General features: G+C 45.7%; 1 protein-coding gene across 1 annotated transcript; it reads right to left on the bottom strand.

Moving 5' to 3' along the window:
* Nucleotides 1-2,195: 2,195 nt before the first annotated feature.
* On the bottom strand, nt 2,196-12,962 carry LOC139379405 (N-acetylaspartate synthetase-like). The gene is made up of 3 exons (XM_071122213.1): nt 12,557-12,962; nt 10,696-10,860; nt 2,196-2,787 (listed from the first exon to the last, which is right to left on the bottom strand). Exons 1-3 carry the CDS (start codon nt 12,870-12,872, stop codon nt 2,420-2,422), a joined length of 849 nt encoding a protein of 282 aa, XP_070978314.1. The 5' UTR covers nt 12,873-12,962; the 3' UTR covers nt 2,196-2,419.
* Between the last annotated feature and the right edge of the window lie 344 nt (nt 12,963-13,306).

Genomic DNA, 13,306 nt, shown 5'->3' with positions numbered 1-13,306 from the left:
GCAGTGCTGCGCTGCGGTGAGTGGGTTTAATGCACCTCTTCATCTACCCTACCTCCACACACAACCACACACACACACACAGATACACACTCAACACACACATACACGCTCAACACACAAACACTCAACCAGACACTCAACACACACAAACACTCAACCAGACACTCAACACACACAAACACAAACTTAACACACACACCTATGCATCCTCCACCATCGTTGCAGGGAGGGGCCAGACTGCTTTGATGACATCACAATAGGGGCAGGTTTTTTTTGGGGGGGGGGGAATAAAAGCAGCGCAGCAAGACTGTGGCGCATGCAGAGATGGGGTGGGGAGTGGGTAGAAGAGAGGGGAGGGGTGGGGGGGTCTGGCCCAGGGTTGCAGTCAGATTTATGAATGGGGGGTCAGAAGGGGGAGTAGAAGTCAAGGCAAGGAGGATCAGCACAATTCATGACATCTTTTTGTCGACTTTTTTTAAAAATCTGTTTTTTTATGATCTGTTTTTTTTACATTTAATTTCTTGATTTTTGTACAAGTATGACAAACTCTTGGGCTCATAGAAGTTGTATCTCTCCCTCTGCTGGTTCTGTCTCTGATAGGAGGATGGAAATGGAGAGAGTGGTTATCTTTATGAAGGGGAGGGAGAGGGACGTCTTTTGGGTTTGTCAGCTACATACTGTACAGAGTATTCCAACTGTATACACATTAATACATACACAGAAGGATATAAATATACCTGTAAATTGGATATAGTATTGTGTCTAAATTCAAACTGAAACATTTGTGCTTAGATACATTTTGTTAAGCCAGCTATGTACTGTAAATCCGCAAATATTTTGTATAATGTATTAGGTCTACCCAAGTAGTTTCCCCCAATTACCTGGTTTAAATATATACTAGATTGCGGTTACTATGTACATGTAGGAGTATCCATCAAATGTGCATACTACAAAGTAGCAATGCTTCCATCAAATGTTGTGAATAATAATAACAAAATCTCGAATTTCTCAATCAAATACCAAACATATTCTAAATGTTAAAATTTATCTTGATTCAATTAGTAAACCATTGATAATTACACATAAAACTCAGTAACACTCAATGTTTCATTAGATTAGATCATTTACTCATTAGAAAAACCCATGATTAAATTAGTAATATGATTAACATTGACACAGTATTCACCCTGCATGGGTACGTACCCCTGACCTGAACTACCCTCTCGTCTTCCCAACCAATCAGAGAGACCCTCTTCATAGTTCCCATGCAGGTGGAATGGAATCATAGAATTAGATTCTGACACTGTGTTGAATGAGGGGAAGAGAACGTGACCAAAGATGGAGGAAATAGTGAAAGCAGAAAGCAGGAGGGTTTAGGAAACAGAAAATGCACTGTGTCTGCATCTAAAATGACACCCTTTTTCTTACACCGTGTACTCCTTTTGACTAGAGCCCTATGGGCCTTTGTTAAAAGTAGTGCAATATATAGGGGAATAGGGTGCCATTTGGGACGCAGGCCTGTTTGTGTTTGTTTTCCTGCCTATGCAGGATCCACAGTGTGTGTCCACAGTACACGTCCTGCCTGTTCCTCCTGTCTCTCCACAGGGCTGGTACAGTACACTTGATGACCCTTGCTGTGCTTCAATATGGGCTGAGCTGGAGAAATGCCAACCTACTTTGTCTTTTTGTCCAGGTCTTTTTGGGCACAAACGTTGTTGTGACAATGGAGAGGGCTTAGGCGGGCTAACGAGAGACAGGGTGCGTTTGAGATAGAAACTATTCAGATAGAAATGCCATGTGTAGGGCGGACACGAATGCCTGTTTTCCATGGCAACGGACAATGTCTGCTCTACGTGATATATTTCTATCTGAATGTTACGGAACACGCCACCCTCCTGATTAAGCCTCTGATTGGTGTTCTGAAGGGGGTGGGAGGGGATTTTAGTGTTAATGAGTAAAGGGAGGGTGGAAGGAAGGAAGGGGGAGGGGGGGGTGATTTTGTCATGGTGATCGAAAAACTGATTGCAATCAAATTTCTATCAAAAGCAACGGGAACACTCAATTGATGATGTCATTTGAATAGGAATGGGATGGTGATATATGTTAGGGATTCTTTTTTCTTACAACAGGAAAGGACGGGAAAATAGGCAAAATAATTTACTCAAAGGCGGGGGGGGGGGGGGGGGTAAAACACTAAATCTAAAATGTAAAACAAAAACCCATAAGTTAATGACTTAGAAATATTGAATAGACATAGTAGTGGTAAGTAGCAAGAAGAAGTAACTGATACAAAATAAAGTTGTCAGAGGAGTATAAGATTGATCGGGGACTTGGTCAAGGCTCGTCGGGCGAGGGGCTCTGCTTCGAGGAGGAGGTGTCGTTGCTCTCTCTTTCCATCCCTCTCTCCCTCTCTCACCCCTCACTCCTCGCGGAGCTGCAGGCGGTAACGCTGGTAACGGATCTGAAAGAAGAGCCTCTCTAGCGGCGAGCCGCTCATGCCAGGCAGCATGTAGTCCTCGCTCCCGCCCGTCCGCCGGAAGCCCAGTGACTCGTACAGCTTGTGGGCGGCCATTTTGACGGCGGTGGTTCCCAGGACAACGGCGGCGTAGTTGTTGTGCACGGCGAACTCCAGCACGCGGCGCCCCAGCACCTTGGCGATGCCCTTGCCGCGGAAGCGCGAGTCCACCGACATGCGGCGCAGCTCCACCGTGTTATCGTCCTCCCGGCCCTGCGCCGCCACGATGCCGACCACCTGACCCTCCAGCACTGCCACCCAGAAACACGAGCCTGGAGGACCAGAGAGCCCAGTTAGACACACACACTATACCAACACAACACATATCACATACCACTGCCAACAGCACCAACACAACACATATCACATACCACTGCCAACAGCACCAACACAACACATATCACATACCACTGCCAACAGCACCAACACAACACATACCACATACCACTGCCAACAGCACCAACACAACACATATCACATACCACTGCCAACAGCACCAACACAAATCTGACAGAATACATACTTTACATTTAAACCCCAAACGACCTGATGTGAAGGGGCTGAAGCAATAAGGGAGTGGCAGCCGGACCTATGACTGCCCACGGACCACGGCTGTCCTTATTGGACTACTGGTTGACTCAGTGAAGGACTGACTCAATAAGAAGTGAGCAGAGCTGCCCCATTAGCCCCCTATACTATTTGCCATAACCCTGGGACCTCATTGCAGGCCAGCTAACATTAACATGTCATTCATCACACATCACAGACCTCAGAGCCTCTGGCTGGGTGGATCAAATGTAGAGTGGACTCCCATCCCCTAACTATGGCCAGTACAACAATCATTAAAGCCACAATCTGCAATATTTCCTGCTGTTCAAAGGCCATTTGAATGAAATATGCTTACAAGGTGGCAGCCTAGGCTTGTGAAACGGCAGATTGTGGCTTTAACCCGGCACCACTGCTCATGTGTATCGGGATATCTCATCAATTACGGACTGGTGTTAATGAGTTCAGATTATAGAGCAATTAGAGGTTGCTTTACAATGGCTTCTGTCAATGAACACGACCATGTGATGCAGTTAAGATGGCAAACATGAGAATGGTTCACTCTTGGCTGTCCCCGTAGGAGAACCTTTTGTAGAACCCTTTTGAGGTTCCATGTAGAACCCTCTGTGGAAAGGGTTCCACACGGAACCCAAAAGAGTTGTCCTATGGCGACAACCAAAGAACCCTTTTAGGTTCTAGATGGCCTTTTTTTGTTGTCTAAGAGTGTTGGTAAGACCGGCGTAAAGCCTGTGGTAAGGACAGGCTAGCTGCTTGGACAACAACATAGCAATGTATCATTTACATTTGAGTCATTCAGCATAGCTCCTACGCAGAGCTACTTCCAGACTAAGGTTAGGAGGGGGAAGAAAACAGACACATATTGCAGGTAGACCTTTTTCCTCGAAATAGCCCCTGTCAGCAGAATCAGGGCAAGGGAAGGAAAAAAAAGCAAGTACTAATGTGGGTGCAAGAAAGTGAGGTGGAATATCGCATGGCCCTGGCACACACATTATAGAGCTGTATGAGAGAGTCTGTCCTTTTGGTAAGATATGCCAGTTATGGCCTTGTCAAACCCACTAACTGGATGGATCTACTAAAAGGAAGTAAGGAAGGAGGGATTCTACACACGAAACACTCCGGTCACATAGCGGCGGCTGGTGTTTCCATTGGCGACTGAAGTGAAGTGTATCAGAGAGATAAAGAGCATGAGAGAGAGAATCAACTGGAGAATGAGGGAGGTAGGCAGAGTGAAATTAAAAGCCGACAGAGGCTGGCGCTAACTGCTTAATAGCATTATTTGCTCTGAGATGAGATGCTCATAATGAAAAGTACAGTCGTAGGCCCGAGCTGTCCCTCAACGTTAGGGCGATTAGACCCTCAGGGAGAGACAGACAGACAGACAGACAAATACAGGCACACAGGACAGAGAAGGAAGACACGTCAACAGTGAAATGTTCGTCCACAATGTAACCTGACCAGGGGGAGAAAAAAAAGCCTCCTGGTCTCAGTCATAGTAAAAGCAGTTTTATACAGTATTGAAATGTTTTCTGCTCAACTTCGTAACGTATTCTTAAGTCCGTGCCTGCCGTGTGTCAGCATGCCAGATAGTAGTAGCGTCGACGAGAGTACAAAGATTCCCTGTCAGCCTCTGTTGTAACGTGAGAGTACAGCGCTGTCGTCCGTGTGTCGTAGCTACAGTATCTACAGTGTAAAGGGGTCGGTACAGTACCGTGTTGGGAGGACGCTGGACAAGTCGTTGTAAAGAAGACCGGCTTACTATATATATCCTCATTCTGATAAACCGTCTCCCCAAGTTGATTTTGGATTTGCAAACCCCTCCAAGAACTACAAGGTGAAAACTTCTGACCTTTTCTCTTTCCTTCAGCAGGCAAAATGTGTTGCACGGATGCAACAGTAAACTGTTGCTGAAAATAGCATTTTGTCAATGTCAGCGGTATTGGTGACATGTCCTTGTAGTCAAGTACAGCACTGAGAATATTCTGCCTTTTCTGGGACTGACTGACTGACTGGTGAATGTAAAACCTGTGTGTCCATCTGCCAAAGGGTCACCGACACACACAATCTGAGACTCGCACACACGCACATACCAGACACACAAGCACACTCTCTCAAACACATCGCGTCATGGGGCGAGTGGGGAAACGATGCGAATGTGCTGGAAGCCAACGTTATGAGGGATTTAAAGGGCCCTGTGGGATTCATTGGATTAGTGTTTGATTGAATAAAACAACTGTCAGATGTCCTGCGGCAGGGTCGCCGCGGTAACAAGCCTGCTGATCCAGACACACACTCCATGACATGTGGGCATCACAGCTGGGGAGGCAGTAGCAGGCAGCTAGATCTGCAAGCAGAGTGAATGGTGGGCCGGGACATTTTCCCCATTTGACCTTGGTCATATTCTGTGTGCAGGGTTCAGAGTGGGTCAGACAATGACTTCTTGTGTTGACTCTTCCTTGTCTGTAGTCCCAACGCAGGAGAATGTATGAGGTGTCTTTGGAATAGCTACACTTTGGAAGGGGCAGATTCACTCAAGGTACGGTGTACCGTGTCAGCGTCTTTCATTTTTGTTAAAGGTTAAGTTTCACGTAATTTTCCCCCAGAAATCTAACAGTGTGGTGATAATTGACCTTATACTCACGATGTGATAGCTAATTCAAAATCAGACTTTAGTTTCCAGTGCTTTATCTCAGAAGAGAGCATGATGTGTTAGTTACCCAGAGGCCCTGTCTCTGGGGGGCTACAAAGAGGAAGGGGGAAGGTAGGGGGAGGGGGGTGAAGGGACGGCCACGCCTCTGAAACTGAAGCCGTCACCATCTGTCTGAGCAGGGCCTGTGCCAACAGTCAGCACGGGACGGGACAACCAGGCACGCCAGCCCTAGTTCTGTGTGTGTGTGTGTGTGTGTGTGTGTGTGTGTGTGTGTGTGTGTGTGTGTGTGTGTGTGTGTGTGTGTGTGTGTGTGTGTGTGTGTGTGTGTGTGTGTGTGTGTGTGTGTGTGTGTGTGTGGAGGGGCCTGAGACAGTGACATACACTCATGTCCTGTGTCTGACGCCGTGACGAAATAAAGGTTGGTCGGAGAATCTCCGAAGCGAGCCTTCTCCTCCTTCTTCTCCCTCTCCCTCTCCTTTGGGAAGCAGGGGCTATGAGAAGAAGGGATCTGCTGGTTAAGAGTCAGATATGTAGAACGAGAATGAGAGGAGATAGCTAGACTAGAGAGCAGGATCATAGAGCATGTAGGACATTCATTTGTCTTCAGTCCTCCTGTATTGGTAGATGGGGAGGGGGAAACAGGGAGGGGTTGGGGGTTAGACAAGGTAGCTGATCTATCATAGACCCGGGCCAGACCAAGATGAGCGCGGGGGGGGGGGGGTTCTTGGATTTAACCAGGCTAAGAGGACTCTACCACCGACCAAAAGGGGGAGGGATGGGTCGACTTGAAAGATGCAGATAAAATCTCATGGCGGTAAGGAAGGAGAGAGAGCTTACACGCGCTCTAAACGTACAGATTTTTTACTCAGGATTTATTTTGACGGCCTTTTCTCTTCTAACTGCTAAAGGAAAAGAACATGCTACCTGCCATGCATGTGCATTGGGTTGGAGACAGTTAAATATGGCGTTATGACACGACTATGAACCCCCTCCCTTTTTATTGTGCTTAACAAGATTAGTGTCTATCCTTTCCGTTGAAACATATGAGGGTAATTCAGTTGATAAGCGTTGAGTCTAGACGGCGCACACCCTGACTGTGCGTGTGTCTAAGATGAAACAAAAGCTCATTAACATCTTGTGTCCGCTGAAAGTGTGTGTGCGTTCATGCTCGTTACAGATCATCCCTATTTTAGGGTTAAGCGTGCCTGTGTGTGTGTGTGTGTGTGTGTGCAGGAGAGCAGTGTGAGGTGTGATATCTGCAGTGCGTGGCCTCCTCACTCCCCAAGTCACAGACCCCTCCCCCCACGTGGAATGCTCCCTCCCCTGGGAACAGAGTGCATGTTGGGAGTATGGATCTGCCTGACATCTGTACCACACCCTGACAGATGAGACTCGGACAAGGAGACCAGGGACATACACATGCTTACATACACACATCCACACACACACACACACGTTTGCACACATGAAGGTATACGGGCACACACAGCACATGCCCAAACACACAGATCTCAAGACCAACAAGCTCCACCATATCTACCTGTGTCCAGTCATACATAATACTTCCTGCCCCTTGTACGTTACAACCAACTACACACACACACACACACACACCCAGCCTGCACTCGTTCTCCGTTACAGCTCCATTAGCTCTGAGAGGAGCAGTGTAGGAGCATTAATCACTTAAAGGGGCTGCAGCACTGGTCTTTTCCCATTAATTTAACTACCCTGCCCGGGCTAATCAGTGTGTGTGTGTGTGTGTGTGTGTGTGTGTGTGTGTGTGTGTGTGTGTGTGTGTGTGTGTGTGTGTGTGTGTGTGTGTGTGTACACTTGTCCAATTTAGGTCCTCTCAATCCTAGGGTCAGAGGCTAGGAGGGATCATAAAAAGTCCCTCCCCCCCTCCTCTTCCTTTAAAGCTCTACCCAAAACCATTTTTTATGAACCTCGAAGATAATGTGGCATAAGGCAGAGGAAGAAGTGCTATTGTCTGTGAGTCTCACCCGCATACTCACCCGCAAGATCGGACCACATTATTGGACATCCATTAAAGATTGTATTGGTCACCTGGGAGTGACTAACTATAGTGTTCAGAAACTATAATGTTGTTAACATCTTATTTTGCTTCTGGTGTGTGTCCATTGTTGCCTAGCTACAGACTCCTTGCTCCGGCCAAATGCTACGCCACGCCCGCGTACACGCCACGCCCGTGGACGTTAGTTTCTTCTCCACGATGAGTCTGGATCTGAGAACCTCCCTGACCATTCACCGAATGCGAACACATTCGGGGCCGTCTGATTGGTCCACAAACCGATGGGTTGGGCCAGAGTCAGAACACACTGTAGTTTGAAAATGTGTCATTGGCTTTGATACGCTGATTGGTTAGAGACGATCCAATCGCTGATGACTTTGTTTGGTACAACGCCCCTCGTCACCACAAACGACTTCAACGATAGCAGTCTCAGACTGTAGCAAACAGAGCTACAACAAAAAAAATATGTTTTTTGAGGAGCGGTTCTGTGCTATTGACGTGTGTTTGGCTGCGTCATTGTATAATGAATGAATAAGACGCTTACTGAGATTTGCTATGACATTTATAGAACATAAATTCAGTGGATGGAGAATGGAGAATAAAGAATTCTCTCTCTCTCTCAACAGGGACAGGAGGAAGAAAGGGAGTGGAAAGATAGGTGCAACGTGTATCTACTGTGTGTAACTACCTCACCTTTGTCTGTACTCTACCCGGCAACCCCTATCACCACACACACGTGCCCACACTCCGTGGCCAGAATCAGATATGCTGATAACAACCCATCTGGCCAGTGTTATCACTGCTCTGGGGCTCAGGATGGAACCAGGTGACTGTAGTGTGGAGACACATTGGCCCACCTACTTATCCCCTCGGTTGCGTCCCAAATGGCTCCCTATCCCCTACATAGTGCACTACTTTTGACCAGAGCCCAACGGCAATAGGGTAACATTTGGGATTGGACCCAAGCTTTATACTGTCCTGTTGTGCAGTAGGTCAAGGAGCTTGGTTTTGCCTTGTGCCTATTCAAGCCATTAAGCTATAAAAGAACTGGAGACTGCATCCAAGATGTCCGACCGTTGTTTTCAACATTATGTACTCAAGTTCGCATACGCCGATTCATGGACCGTCTATATCCGGGTTGCAGCCTGTTTACACGGCCCAACTTCACACGCGCGGTAGAAGGGGTAGAAACTGTGCTTCCAGACAGGAACCCTGGCCCCTTGATTCACACCGATCGATATGTCTTGTATAACATCCTATAAGGCCTTGTTACTGTTAATTGTGTATGCTTGGTATAGACAACAGCACAGTGGTGTATATGTACAGTCCAGATGATTCAGTAAAGGGGATTGATTGGTTGGTTAATGAAACAGAATGTATTGATTGGTTGATAGTACCAAAGGGATTTCAGGGAGAACTCATGCTGGTAGAATGAATGTCCTGGTTCATTTGTTGTTAAGAATCCCTAGTTAACCCCCCCCCAAATGCCCCTATTGTTCCTGGTAAGTCCTATGCACACACACACACCTATGAGCTGAGCAGAGGACTGAAGAAACAGCTGGCCTTCAGTGACAGTGGGATGAATAAACGCACACACACACACACACACACACACTGAAGAAGAGATAACCATATTTATCTTTTTCCTGGCTAGTTGAGGCCGGTAGACATAACCGTGTTGCTGCTCATCGTGTCAGTGACTGGCCCTCTCACCCTGCACTGTATGACTCACTGACTACTGACACACACACACACACTGCCCAACCTTTTTCTCTCTCTAAAACACACACACACACACACACACACACACAGTCTCTATCTGACAGACCCACACGCTCACACATACAAACACACACAAAAAGACCTGCAGCGGTTAATCCCATTAATATCCTGTGTGACTCCTACACACACACACACACACAGTGGATAACTGTAGCTGCCGGACACAAAGCGAAAGACAAAGACAAGAATCAATGAAGGGCTTAACGAACACCTGCCCTTAAGTAGCTTCGCAAATAGGGTCCGACTGACCCCAAAATGTAGGGTGAATGGAAGTGTGTGTGTGTGTGTGTGTGTGTGTGTGTGTGTGTGTGTGTGTGTGTGTGTGTGTGTGTGTGTGTGTGTGTGTGTGTGTGTGTGTGTGTGTGTGTGTGTGTGTTTTAGAGAGAGAAAAAGGTTTGATTTGATTATAGCCCAACGTTTTGGAACGGAACCAGGAGGAAGTGTGGTCACAGCTCAATTCCTCTTATCAGAATGGATAAGAAGTTCATAAGAGAGTGATTGATTTTCCTAGTTAGGGAATATAGTTGAGGAAATGACTCCAATGAGGCTTGGCCGACACAGAGTGGACAGACTGCTGCAGAAAGTGTATCAGCAGTTTCCATCTCAGAATCAATAGGCCCAGTAGCATGGTGTGCCCTGGCTCCCTCTGTAACTAAGTAGAGCGGAGCGAGTCGCCCTGCATACTTAATAGGCAGGCAGACTGCCTCTGTTTCTGAACACACAGGTTACATCCCAAATGGCACCCTATATTCCCTACATAGTGCACTAGTTTTGATCAGTTACTGTGCTGTGTCGGGCATGGAGTGCCATTTGGAATGCAGCCATGCTGTCACTATCCAACTCCTGCTGTGCTTAATACAGGCAGGGAGAGCCTATGACACTGAGAGAGACTCTATACTTTGTGTGTGTTTGTGTGCATGTGTGTGTGTGTGGGGGGGGGGGGGGGGGTCATTTGGATACTTTCAAAGGGTCTGTGATTCCATATTTGCATAGAGCTATGTTTTGTATCCCATCATTTTTTTTAAATCCCATAATTCACTAAAAGCTTAATGTCTGTGGATGAACTTTATATGCTGACAAAGACAACAGATCATACATTTCCACAGATTATATATAGTTTATGTTTTGTGTCCAATCTCCCACTAGCCCTCTTACCTGTGGGTTTCATGTAATACTCCTCGATGTCCGCCATGTCAGTTCGGAGAGCGCAGGCCAGATAGTTGTGGATAACTTTGCTGCTGTAGAAGTAGCGCGCGGCCATGAGAACGAACGGCGCACAGCTGGTCAGCGTGAGGGATTTGCTCACAACAAAGCACATTACTATGGAGATAAGGAAGAAAAATAAACGATACCTGTCAGAAAAGAGAATCAAATGTTGGATTTTGGCGGAAGTCACACACATAATATATATTATATAACCAAACAGTGACATTCCAAAAAATAAGTTGCTTAAAAATAAAGATCAGTCCCTAATATCACACATTTTGTTTACTGTAGAGAAGGCGATTGACAACCGACGAGCAAACATCACATGACATCCTTTGTTGAGTCTATGTATTTATATGACTGGATGCAAACAGATATTCCACACAGCCTATCAATATCATCTCTGGTCCATTTACAGTCAGTGATTTTTGGAGTAGCCTATTTCTCTGGTTTGGCCGCACGGAAGCGCCAGAGTGGAACCCACCACACAGACAGGCTGTGCAGCAGCATTATGTTGTCGTCTGGTCTGCCATGCAAACATCTTTAACTCCATTGCACCACGACATGGCGTGCTTACTGTCAACATAGACATTAGGCTACATTGTAGCGACGTGGTCCTAAATTATAGCGTCATATTCATATTAAAGCACTTTAAATAAAGGTTAAATAAATAAAACAATTATACACACATTTTCAGACAAAATGTCAACAGTGAAATAGGCTTATGTGAGATGTTTTGTTGGTCATTAAGGTCACTTACCACGGCACAGACAAAGGCATGAGGTGTAAAAAAAAAGGATTGTTTTAGATGGTGTACATTTAAATGACAATAATGATTATGGAATATATATAGCCTAACACATGTTGTGGTGAATTGTTATTCGAAATTTGGTGCGTAATGCCATTCATTCACATCATAGACTAAGCTATGTGTAATGAGTCTGACCATATGGATCAAGTGTGCCATAAGAACACCCATGCATATCATACATGGGGAAATTTACGAAATTAACATCGCCACTAATTAATTATAAACTATGCCAACAATGCACACATGGCTAGTGGTGGTGGTGCATTAACGCACTGCCTGCAGGCACAGTAAAACACATGTGTGTAGCCTATGATGATGGAAACTGGTGATAGGGTGCAATTGGTGCACGCTAGCGCACACTGTGGGCCAATCCTCACATTCTATGAATTAATTAATGCATCCAACCTAACCGGCAACTGACATCATTGCCCCCTACATGCACACCAAACAGGCCCACCCGCTACATGCACCATGCGTTTTAACCATGCCTTTGTGTAGCGGTTTGATGCGGTGCTGCACATGAGCTACGCTACATGCCGGTATCGAAGATCCAACACACATCCACACACGAACTCGAGAAGAAATCGACAATTACTCAATGTATTTGTTGTTATTGAATTTGTATAATGTGAAATCCTTTTCCTCTTGATGAAAGTTTCACCTAGCGTGTATTTGTGCCATTAAATGAATAAAGCACTTTAAAAAGAAAGAAAAGAGGTCAACGAATTATCAATTGACATTTCGATGCTCCAACAGATTATGGCTTTCCTTCAACTTAATTTCAACTCACTTCTAACTTTTAAAAAAAAGATATATATATATTTTTTACAATAATTGGTTTTCATGTGTTAGTATGGATGGGTTATTCATAATGTCTTTGACAAGAATCATTTGTAAATACATGGGTAAAATGAAAATAGTTTTTCAATGGGTAATGGCAACTTTTAACGAATTTCAGGCCAGTAAATCGTTAAGTATATGGGAAATCTTGTCACTTACGTGTCAGAAGAACATATAAGAATTGGGTTTGACTTTGCTGTAATATGCCTCTGAATGCGGTGTTAGGGATTCTCTCCATGATCCCCTCGTAAAAGATGCGGCGCACTTCCACATGGTCCGTGCGCTCAAACTCACGGATAAAAACCGTATCTTTCCTCACATCATTTTCCTCGATCGGATTCGGTGCCGGTGTGGAAGAAGTCCACATTTGCGAGGAGGAAACGATAATAGAATCTTTTTTGGTCCCTTGTATGACATCGTGTTCATCCGCAACAATTTTAGTCTCGCAAACCATTTTTGGAGACGAACAATGCATGCAACTGGCCTCAAAGAACTTTAACCTCAGAAATAATATAAATGGGATATGATGCGTTTATAAATATGGAAAGAAAAAAGACGGGGAGTGTTTCTGCTGCAACCCTGAGCGTTTCTGCATGACCAAGGGTTGCAGGAAAACATTTACCCTATTTATAATGGGCCGTAGTGGATGCATTCAGATTCAGGGGCCGGGGTGGTCCACATAGCGTGCACATTGGCTGAGGCGCTACGCCATTCGATTGTGATAGGCGGATAGAGACAAGAGAGGCACACCGTCAAATTCTTTTAAAAACCTCAACATTCCTCTTATTGTTCCAGCGAAATTCTACACGTGTGTTTGAGTGGGACGGGGAGGGTGGGCTTGCGTAAGGGTATTTCTGAACCGGTAGGCTAATGGAGCCCTTTGAAGCTCACCCCAAACAACCCGGCCTG

The sequence above is a fragment of the Oncorhynchus clarkii genome, chromosome 21 (genome assembly GCF_045791955.1).
Source record: "Oncorhynchus clarkii lewisi isolate Uvic-CL-2024 chromosome 21, UVic_Ocla_1.0, whole genome shotgun sequence".
Classification (NCBI taxonomy): Eukaryota; Metazoa; Chordata; class Actinopteri; order Salmoniformes; family Salmonidae; genus Oncorhynchus; species Oncorhynchus clarkii.
Note: the sequence above shows the minus strand (reverse complement) of the source record. Positions and strands in the feature narration are given on the sequence as shown.

What these genes read in the sequence shown, in the direction of transcription:
- LOC139379405 (XM_071122213.1), bottom strand. Translation starts at nt 12,872, where the DNA reads ATGCATTGTTCGTCTCCAAAAATGGTTTGCGAGACTAAAATTGTTGCG. An exon ending in CTTATATGTTCTTCTGACAC is followed by an intron (nt 10,861 to 12,556) that starts GTAAGTGACAAG and finishes TTATCTCCATAG; the next exon opens with TAATGTGCTTTGTTGTGAGC. An exon ending in GTATTACATGAAACCCACAG is followed by an intron (nt 2,788 to 10,695) that starts GTAAGAGGGCTA and finishes CTGGTCCTCCAG; the next exon opens with GCTCGTGTTTCTGGGTGGCA.